Raw genomic sequence first — 13,441 nt, forward strand, 5'->3', positions numbered from 1 at the left:
CCTGCACTCTCAGGCCCCATCGAAGCAGCTTGCCTGAGGCGGAAATATATGTAAATTTTGTTCAGAGAGAAAGTGGGCTCATGCTGGGGAACGGCGCGCTCTTTTTTTTTTTTTTTTTACACAAGAATACAAATCAGAATCTCCTCAGGTATTCACAGGAGGAGATTTAATATAGACCTCCTAAAACCCTCTCATGGTTCATGGCGCTAACCTGGAAAAGATGGGGAAGCGGTGACCCGAATCAGGTGAGCAGAGATAAAATGTGCAGGAGAGCTTTTTTCTTTTTTTTTTTCTGGGAATGTTGTAATGTTATTTGCTGCTGTGTTCGGAGAAGATGTAATTTGTCATTTCACACAGAACTATATCACAGGTAATCAAGTGAATTGGACCCCGGAGGTGTGTGCAAGATTCTTTAGGAGAAGCCTGAGAAGTGAAGCATTCGGTTTGATAGAATGCTTGATCAATCAAAATTTCCAAGCACCTTTTTGAGCGGTCACCATTTTTTATGGTCTTGAAAAAGAAAAGAAAAGGTTTCCTGGGTAAACACGTCAACTCCCGGCAATAAAAGGATGTGAAGGTTTAGTGTCTTTGGTTTAATCTATGGTCAGTGGTGGCAGGATAGGAGTGGATTTCGCGAAAACCCAGGGGCGTGTTCTCATCGGGCCACTTAAAGTGACACACTCAGTTCTCTGAACCGGCCCACCCAATTTAAGAGTGGGGCCACGTTTCAACAGTGACAATATTCTTCCAGTCTTGGCCCGATTCCTAAGACAGCTTTGTCTATCGATTTGGATGTCTTGCCGTTCCCTCAGCAAGCATGTCAAGAGTGAGGTAGGAAAAGTAAAATCTAAGGTCGTTTGAATGATTTTGTGGAGCAATAAATCTGAGTGACAGAATGCACTTGAATTTTTCTATAAGCACTGCTTAGAAGAGACACAAAAAGTTAGACATTTGACTTCTGGCTAAAATTTAAGGATTGACCTAAAATGCACTATAATCTTTATTGATGAATAAAATCTGACCTTCTCTAAATGTTTAAAGCAAAATCCCCAACAGGTGTTAGAATTGCTAGTTGAACAATCTGCTTCATCATTCATCAAACAGAGGCTCCTCCTGAAAACTGATTCGAAAAGCTTTCTTCAATCCAAAGCAGTTGTTTCATTCTTAATTTGCGTGCTTAAAAGCACATCAAAATGCTTAACATATCGTTTTGAGTGCAAATTGATTTCCAGAAAGATGACAGCAAAAACAAATTGCTCGGAGCGTTCTAAGGAAAATGAAGCAGCGTTATCCCCGTGGAGCCGTGGAGCTATCTTGTTGCCTGTTGATGCGAGTTGAGGAGCTTCATGTAGTGTTTACTTGCCATCTCATGGCTTCTAAAGGCAATTATAAACCCTTTGAGTGGGAGTGTTGATTACTTGTGGATTTTCGCTGCAGGGCAACACTCTACTTACTTGTTTCATTCTACACTTGATTGGCATCAAATTCCAAGAGACCCAACCACTAATTAAAAACCAAATTTGTCATCATATTTCCTCTATAAAGTCAAGGACTTTGGATAATGAATTATCTATTAATCTATGAAATGTGTGGATTCAATCTCAACTAAATATGATGCCGTTGACTTTGTGAACGCATGTAGAGACAAGTCAAGACGAATGGCAAAAATGAAATTAAACCACTGTGGAAAGGGTCATTAAAAGGACAAAACAAATTGTTAGACTGAATATAGTCCACAAACGAGCGGTGGGAGCAAAAATTGGGAGAGAGTAAAGTAATGATGCTTTGAACAGTTCGATTAATCACTTAGCAACGCTTCTCTTATTTGTCTTCATTACAAAGTGGCAGGTCGAAAGTATTAGCGCCCATGTTCGGCCGCCGACATCGATGGCAGGTGATTCGTTATCACTCCGCTGGCACACGCCTCCGCCTGAACTGCCGCCGTGGCCGCCGCTGTTCGTAATTACACGCTCGACTGGGAATTTGCTTGTCAAAGACCCGAGCAATGATGTCGCAGGGGATGAGTTACCGGCTGTGAAACTTATTTACATATTGAGATTTCCATACGTGACCCCCACAGGTCACCGGCAATAACGTGTAAATTAGCGCGACACTCTACTGACGATCGTGGCAGATTTTATACGTGCTAACATTCTTGGCTACTATCGCGGAGGAGGAGCAATTAAAAACATGAGTATAGAAGAACACCAGTGCCGAGAGAGCACATATCTCCGCCAAGGCTTTTGTGACCTTCGAAATTGATTCAACCACGAGGTGTCAAACTAAATGCTTTTTTTTTTTCCCACCGACTAAAGCAAATTAAGTTTGTCAACTTTGTTTTTTGCTAAATGAATTTCTTCTTTTTTTTCCTATTCCTGTTGGCAGTAAATCTATACCCCTTCCAAAAAAATGAATCGCTTGATGCATTTAAGTCCATTAGTTTGCGATTCTTGACAAGAAGGGGCACTGAGTGAAGAGTTATTTGGCTGTTAAAACATTGCCTGAATAGTGAATGAATGTCTTGTTATGGCAATAAATTAGATATTGGGACAGATATTTCACATGATTGATTCATTTTTCTTATATTGCAATTGGTTGGACTTTTTACTTCCAAACAGTTGGTACGGCGTGCACTGAATAGAGACTCTTAGCTGCTGTCATTGTTATTTACGAAGCAAAATTTGCCGGGAAACTAATTAGGATGAAGTCATTTTTATTTGCTTAGACAATCTATAACAAAATATTCATCTTGCATGGAAAGATAAATGAGATATGCAGATTAGATTGTGCGACCTCCGCTGAATAATGTATCGAGGCTCCCTGCATGGCTGAGTGTGCAAAATCTGCTAATTGTGATAATTCATACTTGTTGTCAAAAACAAATAAACTCGTATTGTAGCCTCACTTATGATGTAATCTTAAAAGATTTAAGGTTAGAGTTGAAGTCGATCAATGTATGGCTGGACTAAGATTAGGTAGGCTGACAATAGTTTGGGCCTTTCAAAAGGGTATCTCTCTTTCAAATAATGTTTTTCATGTAGATCAACAAATTGACCCATTTGTTCAAAAAATAATCCACCTATACGTATCCTGGATACCAGAAATAACCATTCACACTCGCATTCACATCTGTGAGCAATTTACACTTTAATAAACGTAACATGCATGTTTTAATGATTTGGAGGGGAAAGATGAAATAAAGGTAGTTGAGTAGAAGTATATTTTGGAAAAAAAAAAAAACTTTGGTACAAGTAACTTATTCAAATATAATTGCTCAAGTCAAAGTAAAAGAAATAAATAATAAAAGCTCTGAAAAGTACTTGGAGTGAAAGTATTTTCTTTGATGGCACGTGAACAGATGTTTCCTCATCACATAATTCATTTTCTTCCCACAAGTCATATAACTTAAAGACTTGAAACATTGCCACTAACTAAACACACCTTTAAAATAGGATTTCCAATATGCAAGTAGATTCACCTCATGTTGGCAGTTTTTTTGTTTATTACAGATTTTTACATTAGTTAAACAGAACTAGGAAAAAAAACACTCCATGTGTAGTTAACTACAACCTCCTAAAAGGAGATCCAGTGAATAATTTTTTTTTTAAATTAAATAAATAAAATAAGAAGAAAAAACACTCCATGTGTAGTTAACTACAACCTCCTAAAAGGAGATCTAGTAAATAAAATAAATAAATAAATCAATAAAAACAAAAAATTGCAGTGCATTCAGAAAACATCAAGTGCCTTTGAAATGCAACAAGAGGATTGTGCTGTTATATTCATGCTAGTTGCCCACTGCAAAGTGTATTTTGACATTTTGTGAGTAGGCAAATGTACATATGTCTAATAATTTCCCATTTTCAAAAAAGGAAATTAAAGTAATATTGAATGAACATGTTTAGGGGAAAACAGTATATCTGGTTATCCAAATTAATTTCTAGACAAGATAAGAGCTAATATTGGGTGGATGCAGAGTACAATTTAGGGGTTAACTTGGCGGTCGATTAAGCAAAAGCAGCAGTGCGGCAGTATGACGGCGACATTAACGTTACACTACTAAATGATTACAGTACAGACATTTTTAAAATACAATTACATTATACATGACATACAATTTTTAACTACTGTACAAAACAAATAACCAACAAAGGTGAATTTGTGCTGAAGCCAGAAATGAAAATGCTTGAATGTTTTGCTTTCCTGTAATTCATTGAATAATTTAGTTGTATAATAAATAACTCAAAGCAAGAATGTACAAAATAAAACATCTTTTAAGATTTTAAATACACATTGCCACAATTTTGACTAACATTGTTTTTGTAAAAATATTGCTTTCATTCTAAAGTATAGAACCGCTGGGCGTTTGTCTTTAAAAGTGAAAGTGTACATAGCAATAGAATTGTTAGTTGTTGACATTTTGTGTGGAGGGCCTTTGAGGATGAGTTTTAAGATGACGAAGTGGACCAGGCAGCACCTTTCCACCAGACAATATGTAAGGTCACGCCATCCGTTTTCATCATCTTTTTAGGCGGTCAGAGGGCCAAATGTCACATGAAGCCAACAACTTTTGTTTTCCAAGCCTGTGCAGTTGCATTCATGGGAAGATATTGGCAATGTTGACAAACCTGAGCTTGTAAATCTACACCGATGCTTACTTCATTCGGCGCTCTGGTCCATTGTCATGAGCCCCTTATTCAATTCCCCCCACCCAACCCCACTCTTTCACTCTAGCTCCCGGTTTCCTCAGGGGACTATTAATGGCAGGACCAGAGAAAACTACTGGAAGCAGCCATAGATTTCAGAAAATGGGAATGGTTCAGTCCAAAGTGATGAAGCGCCAAAGGCACTTCATGTTCTAGGGAACCAAGAAGTTGCAGTTCAACTAGAAGAAGCTTGCTGATATGCTACTACACACAAATACATAGTGACAGTTGCAGAAATATTAATGTAAAGATGCAAAGATGTGAGGCAAGCAAATGCGTAAGTACTACTGAATGTTAATCAACAATGATGGCTAAATGGATTTTTCAGGTCAAACAAGACATACTTAAAATGAAGGTCAGTTTATCCATACATTTTTTATACTCTGTATACCGTTCTGCATCTTAAGCTGGGCACATACAGACTTGGGACAGAACCCCCACTGAGACTTACTCGCTGAGTGGAAACTGAATTCACACTGCCTCCATAGAAGGCAAGAGAGTAAAGTACCGCGCACTCTTCCGTTAAGTGTTCGATTACCTCCTTATGGAACCTGCTACACAGAGGACACCATCTGTCAAGTTGTTCTAGAATGAGTGAGAGCGCTGAGACTTGGTGTGATCCAGTGGCGCTGCGGTCTGTGCACCCATCACTTGCTGTGACTCTACTGTCTAATGAACAAATAAAGATTTGAGCAACATCCGTCCTCCTCCTAATTATCTCCAAGCTGTCAGCACCTCACACTTGACTTCCTTTCATCAAGTCGATTATGTTTTACACCATATCATCAAGCCAGTCTGACTGATGCGTGCTGAAAGCCTTGTGACTTCTCCTAGACAAATGAAGGAACCTTGGAATGTAATGATCAAGGTAAATCGGTTTAATATACAATACTGTGCAAAAATCTTCGGCCACATTGTTTTATTAGAAACGTTGTAATGATCATAAAAAGTAGAATTCCATCAAGTAGACTGTGGAGCTGGATGGATGATGGTTACTGGACGATGGGGAAGCAGATGGGGTGGAAGTGAAGGAGGCAATACAATTATGGGGGAAGGACAGCGCCAATGGTATCATATCGACTCACCCCCAAGAAAATTGAACATGCATCATTTTCCAGATGATCACGCTAAAGTATGTAATAAAATATCATTTGTAGTGGAAAGGTGATTGTTTTGCACTTCACACACAAATTTTCAACATTAATATGCTAGACTGCATGTTCTTTATATTTTTTTTCCTTAAATGAACTTAAACATGCCTTTCCTGACAAATTTGTTTTTATGTGGCGGTTATTATTTGAAGAACTAATATGTAAATAAAATGTCTAATACGGTGGAAATAAAAAATATATCGTTACACATCCACCATGAGCATCACAACAACCACAGAGATTTTGTTTTCGTGAACTGATCAAGTCATCTCCTCAATGTACTGTTCTGCTCTGGTGATGCACACCAGGACAGAAAAGTCATCTCACGCTCTGTTGTGTTTACTAGTTATTTGCTCTCAGCTGTGCACAATTCGAGCATGAGGAGTCCTCAGTCAATTAAAAGCAAGCATTGTTCTGAGAATTTGCTTGGCCAGTCTCGTCATTTTTACCCTCGGTTTATTTAGCAAGGCGTCTGTGATTTTTGGAAGCATGTTGCGGTCAAGTTGTACTACTGCCATAGGCACAGTCTCCATGGGGAGGAGATCATGCTCCACTTCATTGTGACACCGTACAAATTGGCACTCATGGTTCCCTCTCTCCCTCCCTGCCTCCCTCCCTCCCTCGTGTCGTCAGCATTCGCGCAGCCCCAGACCGTGTCACTCCCACGCTTGCCTGTAGCCAAGGCGCACGTCTTTGTTCTCCTCTCACACACTTGACATCATGTGGACCAAATAAGCGTATCTTGGTTTCATCAGACCACAAGACATGGTTCCAGTAATCCATGTCAGATGGTGGCATGTTTTAGAGAGGCTTCCTTCTGGGATGACACCCTTGCAGAGCAATTTGAAGCAGTATGTAGCATATGGTGGGAGCACCAGCAGGCTGACCCTGCAACCCTTCGACCTCTGCAGCAAGACTGGCAGCAGTCATTTTCCATGGAGTATGATGTTGAGTATGTGCACTTAACTTCTTTGCGAGGTCGCGGCGAGGCATGCGACACACCTGGTCCGCATTCACACCCGAGATCTTGTAAAAGTAACAAGTCACAATATACCTGGCTAATTGGGTCTAATTTGGACATTTCAATTTGGGAGTGTGTTCATATTTATTTTCAGTGGATTAACAATACTTGTTAAGTATCATAATAATCGTGATGCCTTGTGAAAATGATGACAGTCAAAATTGTTTGCAAGGTAAAAGCATTTTTAGAAAAAATGTGTCGAACACAGGAAATCTTGTGAGATAAATCAAATTACTATGTGGATAATGCTTAACTAATATTACAATATTATAATATAATATTACAGCAGTAAAATATATTATATAAATGTGACCAGTAGAGCTATTAAAATTAAATAATCGATTGCTAAATTCACTGTTTTACTCATCGAGCCTTCTTATGATTGTCCGAATTCTCAAATGTCATCCTCTCACCAGTATTTATTCAATTATTTTTCAAGTCATTCCTAAAGACAGAAAATAGTTCATTTTTTGTCTTTCATCAAAACCAGACTTTTGCAAACATCAGCTTTTATTTCAGGAAAAAAAAAGGCCTCAAAAATAAATGAATCAGTCTCAAAAACTTTGAAGAGTGCAGCCTGAATCAAATTGTGTTTTTGGATCACTGACCAATACAAACTAAAGGACAATAATTGGGTGGTAACCACTTAATGGGGAAATGATTTTGCATGCAAAATTAAATTTTGCTTGATTATTCCATTAATATCGACAAAATAAGCTATTCTAAAAATATTCGATAGTGTCAGCCCGACTGAGGGGTGAACCAACTTTTGTGAGGTGCTATAAGCGCAGTCAAGAGTGAAGATTTGTATCCATAGCTTGGCATGGCATAGTTATTCCTAGCGACTGATTCTATCCCGGAGAATTCATGTAGGAGATAACATAAAATTTGCACCTTCAGGACAACCCTGAATGTTAAAGTCGGTCATGCGAGGGTCCCGAAGGTGCTCAAGGAGAGCGCAAGAGATGCAGATTTGTAATGCTGTCCACACAAGCGCTTCTTTGGTATTCAAGCCAATGTTGGACTTTTATATGAAAGCACATTCATGTGGATAGAAATGTGCCCTGTATTACCTCCTGGTCCCACAAGATCTGCCTGACTTCTCCGACTCGTGTCGAATTCTGAGCAATCGTTCATGTACTAGTACTCACTAACTCCTTGCCCTGATCACTTCTTGACTGTGCTATTATGACAGACCCGTGTAAACATGGACTCGCAAGCATCCATCCATCCAATCAATGTTGCACTTTTTGATTTCTTTGTCTTTATATGCATGTTTGTTTTGTTGTGTTATGAGGGTGTGATGCAGTCTGGTGCAGTACTAAATGACAGCTGAATCAAATATCCTCTTCCAATGAAGGCTACTAAAGCTCAAGGGGGGGGGGGATAATTATGATCAAAAATAGGGCCGCTCAATTCAAGTCCACACAGCTGATAATGAAAGTGGAATTTTTAATAAGGTGTTTGTATGGGTTGGTGTGTTCAGCACCCTTTTTCCCCACGAGCTCCACAGGCTTCATTTAAGGATACAAAGGCTTGAGCAAATACCAATATTGCAGATTAGCAGTTGATTAGGTTTTGCAAGCAGCAGCAGCAGCAGGTGGGTGCGGTCAGGTCATGTGATAGCCCTCGTACGATGAGGGCGGGCGGAACTAATTGGTCAACAAATAACTTATCTTGTTTCCTCTCAGTCTCGCTGGAAAAAGTTTCAGAATCACTAATTGGTCATTTCATTGTAGTCAATAAAAAAACAAATTAGCTGTGATACGTAAAGTGGTTATCCATGGAAATGGAAGCCACGCACATGAATATTAAGTGTGAATGTGGACTGAGTGAGAACTTTACTTTCGAGACCCAATTATTTGTACCCAAACAATTCAAAAGTCTATTCCTCATAGCCGCTTCAAGATGTTCAGTGAGGAATTCGGAGATTTTTTTGGTTTTGAAGACAATGACAAGACCAGACCACTTTGATACCCCATGATGACATCACTGCTAATATTGTGCTGAGAATCATTCAAACAGAACTGGACTCAACTGGACAAAACTGGAGTGGACGTGACAGTTCAACATGAATCTATGTCAAAAATGTGAACATAAAGCAAAGAAGCTGGATTTCAACACTCAAGAGGGCCAGCTGAGCCAGATAAGGTTTGACATTCAAGTGGGCTTCATGCCCCGCAGTAATGAGACGAATCGGCAGCTCCCGAACACGTGACACACCGATGAAGATGTGCATGGGGCGACAATCAAGCTGACCCACAATTAAGTATGGTAACTGTAGTAATCTGTTGTGACATCAGCGCAGCTAGTATCTCTGCCAAAAGCCCTCGACAAAGTTGAGTTGAAACAACACTTTTAATACTTCTCTTGGGCGGGAAGTGAAGTGCTCGTCGCGTTATGTGACAGGCTCAAACTTTGACAATAATAAACATTTTTATAACACGAATTGAACAAAATTGAATATGCATCATGAGGAACACAATTGACAGTTGTCAGATCAATCTGGCTCCAAAAAATGTAAATCTATCTTCTCACAGCCATCCCATGTCCACTTCATGCTGCAGGCATCCTGCATTATGCTTCATTCAACTGTTAACCATAAAGAGAAATGTCAAATAATATTATCACGATAAGATATTGCTTTTTTTTTTTTTAATCCCGCACAGGTAGATTCCATGCAAACAAGGCTCAAGATGTCATTACAGCATTGCATTTACTTGACATGGCAAAATTTATTATTGTTAATTATGCCACCTGATTTTGTCTCGCATGCATCAATCATTCTCATGTCCGTAAAATTATATTTGTATTGTCAATTATATGCTCAAAACATGACTTAATATGCAAGAATGTCAACACTTGATTTGTTAAAACTGTAAAAATGAGCAAACCTAATGGTGAATTTTATTTAAAATTATTATTAAACTACTAGGAAAATGAAATTACGTCTTTGCGCGAAAACTGTCCGTGGCCTAAAAAACAAGTGGGGACCACTGTACCGTGCTGAACCATAACATCTTCAATAAATCGATTTTGAATCAATTAGTATTGTTGCTTTATACGTATAAACCCGACATGATAGCAGTGGTAATAAAAATTGGACTAAATCCAATATTCCCTACTGAAGCCCCGCTGGGGTGTTATGCAAACGCTTGACACAACCATTTGCTCCACTGTTTGTTTGCTGTTGTTAATATTTACCATTATCAGAAGCAACCAAACAAATCTGGCAGGAAAAATCCCCTTGATAATTGCTCAAGATAATCTTTCAGAGACATCCAATTATCAAGCGTATGATGACTTTGATCACTAAGGAGGGAAAGTGCTCTATATTTGATGTGATTGCCTGAATGGGTGTTTTGCTATGCTATGATGTCATACGCACATAACACGGGCAGGATTTTAACTTCCAATTCCATAAGTGGGCCACTCAGTTTACAATAAATATTTTGGGGAAAATATAGACGAGGCGACGTCAAATCCCACAGCAACCTCTATACCTCAACATCACCACAAGTATCTCATCTGGAAGATTCACGTGGCAGAAACTGTTTACATCAGCGACAGCAGCGTGATATAGTGGACGTCAGTGGCATGCATGGTGACGTATGATACAACCCCCACGCTGAGAATGATGCGAGATGACAGCGTCGACAAGCGGGAACGGCGTCAAAAAGGCAAGTAAAGCATTTTGGATTGCACCTGCTGACAGCAACTAACTTTTGGATTTCACATCCTGACAACAAAGGAGACACCTGTTAGACTTTTGGACATCAGACGGCCACCATCTTGAAAGGTTTACAACTACATTCTGGTTATTTAACCACATGATTTATTATGTTTACAAGGTAAAGGTTTACAACTACATTCTGGTTATTTAACCACATTAATTTACCGTATTTTCCGCCCTATAAGGCGCACCTAAAAACCTAAAATTTTCTCAAAAACCAACAGTGCGCCTTATAGCCCAGTGCGCCTTATATATGGACCAAATTCCGAAATTTAAACTGGCCCAAAGCATTGTGTCATGAAAGTGGCCCGCTGAAGACTATGAATCATGACTCAAAAAGACTATGGATCATTATTTTATGATTATAAAGTAATTTGTTTCCGTCTGAAGTTGAAATAAAAAAGATAAAATGGAGAATGATTTGATTTGGATTAAAAATCTGACATGATGCATTAATGGTGCGCCTTATAGTCCGGTGTGCCTTATATAAGGATAAAGTTTTAAAATGGGCCATTCATTGAAGGTGCGCCTTATAGTCCGGTGCGCCTTATAGGCCGGAAAATACGGTAGTTGTATTTCAATCATTTGAAAGTTGTGTCTCTTTATTTAGCCTGAATACACACGCGTCAAATATTATTGTTCATAAGAAACCTTGATTACTAATTTAATCATTTCCTTATGCTGTTGCGGCATTTGGCTCGGGAATTTAGAATAAAATGTGGCATGCACTGAATAATGAATACACAAATTATAGTGGAAAAGATGCATCAATGGCCCCGAGGTCTTCAATTTGATTTTGGAGGAAACAAGGTCTCTTTGGTTAGTCATCAGTTGAGATCACAGCATACCTCCAGAGGCCAATTTTCAGCAAGGAATGAACTTTTGCCATGTTTTGCTATGGGGAGAGGGGAGACTTTTGTGGCCTTTCCAAAACAATGAGCAGACTAAACAAAGAGAAGAATGTCAGAAAAGCAACTAAGGAAGATACAAGGGGAGGAAGTAAGTAAGGTGACTCTCAAAACTCTTCAAAGGATGTTAAACATTCTAACTGGAGTTGTTTCACAGGTGATTGGTTATAGTGGCATGGAAACATTCAATGTCATACTTTATAGCATAAGTGTCAAACTCAAGGCTCGGGGGCCAGATACGGCCCGCCACATCATTTTATGTGGCCCGCAAAGACAAATTTTGCATCAGATTCGTGTGTCATTACTCGAATTGCAAATTGTCTTCACTTTTAATTTATTTTAATTTTTTAAAAATATTTGATCAGTTTTTACTCATCTGATTTGAAGACTAATTATTTGTCAGTTTGTTTTGTAGCTTTTACTGTATATAATATGAGGTGCTCATACATTGATAATAATGGCCCTCCGAAAGACTATAATGCTGACACCCCTCCTTTATAGTGTCTGTCCTCACCCTGGTCACAGGTGAGCTGCAGCCTATGCCAGCCGACTTTGATATCCACCGTTTGGAATGTTGGAGAAAGACAATTAATACAAGCATGAGCAATGCACTTCGAACCCATGCAAGTTCTTAGGAAGGGGAGGCTGACATGCAAACCGTGCCGCCCATCAACTGTTCCAAGAAACTGAATACAAACTTTATCAAACAATGGAATCAGCCGACTGTGTTTTAAATTATGATATTGTCTTCTTTAAAAATAAATAAATAAAAATCTGATGTCAAGCAGAACAAACTGAAGCCAAATTAAAGGGTTGTCACTTTTTGTACATGGCAGGTAGAAATAAGAGTGCAAAACAAGACAAGTGAGATTCAACAGCCAGAATGCACGCATCATCGGGATTGTGCTTACCTTGATCCGTGTGCTTGGCGCCGTGACCGGACAACAGAAAAAGGAAGTCCTGACACGTGTCCTGCTCCAACAGCGAGCTGTTGTGCAGGCAGAGGTCCACAATGAGGGTCACGGCTCTCTGACACACCATGTCATACTCGGCTCGCTCCGAACTCATGCTGCTCCCAGCTGCATCGTCAGCCGTGGAGTGCGCTCATTAGAGGGCACAGCAGCGTGCGCGCGCGCGCGCAAGCACTCACACCCTGGCGCGCGTGCGCGCGTGCACACACGCACACGTTGTAGCCGATTATGCAGAAAATGAATGCAACAAGTTGTGTGCGTGCGTGTCTATATGCTTGTTCATTTTCAAGAGGGCGTTGAAAGTTCTTACACTACTTAAAAGTTCAAATAAATTACAGACTGAACTGCACTTCTATTTTCTTCAATCTCTTTTGATGACTCGGCTCTATGAAACAATATCACCATTAAAATGTTCCATACATTTTATTGTGGATCGTCAAATAAAAAGGAATCATTCTTGTAGCAGATAAAACCAAGCAATTCCCCGTGGATTCAAATTGATTCAAATTGGCTCCGTTATTAAAGGATACGTCAAGTCAAAAAAAACTTTATTTACAATAATACATTCTATGCACTCCCACTATTCTAAAGGCTGTATTCTGATTTGAATTGCATTTGTCAACATATGAATTACCGTTTTTTTCCATGTATAATGCGCAAAATTTAACTAATTTGTTGACCTAAAATCTGGGGTGCGCATTATACATGGGTACAAAAAAAATTATTTTTTTTTTTTTTTTTTTCTAAATCCGGATATCATATGGAGGCCGCCATTACAGATGCGCTTTCTTCTCTGCTGTTCACTTCAAATACGCTCCATACGAACACAATGCTCTTGTATCAGACGCTTGCTAGATCACCTGCTCGTATGCTGTCACAATATACCCTACACAAATCCGAAACATTTCTTCGCTATTGAGTATGCTAGTGCATGCGCAATGATACTGACCG

The 13,441-nt window shown here is 39.3% G+C and overlaps 1 protein-coding gene across 1 annotated transcript in view; it reads right to left on the minus strand.

Annotated features, from left to right (window-relative positions):
* syt6a (synaptotagmin VIa) overlaps positions 1 to 12,587 on the minus strand; it is a 34,023-nt gene extending 21,436 nt beyond the window's left edge. The window contains exon 1 of the mRNA XM_061273035.1: positions 12,431 to 12,587. Within this exon, the coding sequence (XP_061129019.1) occupies positions 12,431 to 12,587 (157 nt within the window). The remainder of the gene's footprint in view (positions 1 to 12,430) is intronic.
* Positions 12,588 to 13,441: the final 854 nt, after the last annotated feature.

This window comes from Syngnathus typhle, linkage group LG2 (genome assembly GCF_033458585.1).
Source record: "Syngnathus typhle isolate RoL2023-S1 ecotype Sweden linkage group LG2, RoL_Styp_1.0, whole genome shotgun sequence".
Classification (NCBI taxonomy): domain Eukaryota; kingdom Metazoa; phylum Chordata; class Actinopteri; order Syngnathiformes; family Syngnathidae; genus Syngnathus; species Syngnathus typhle.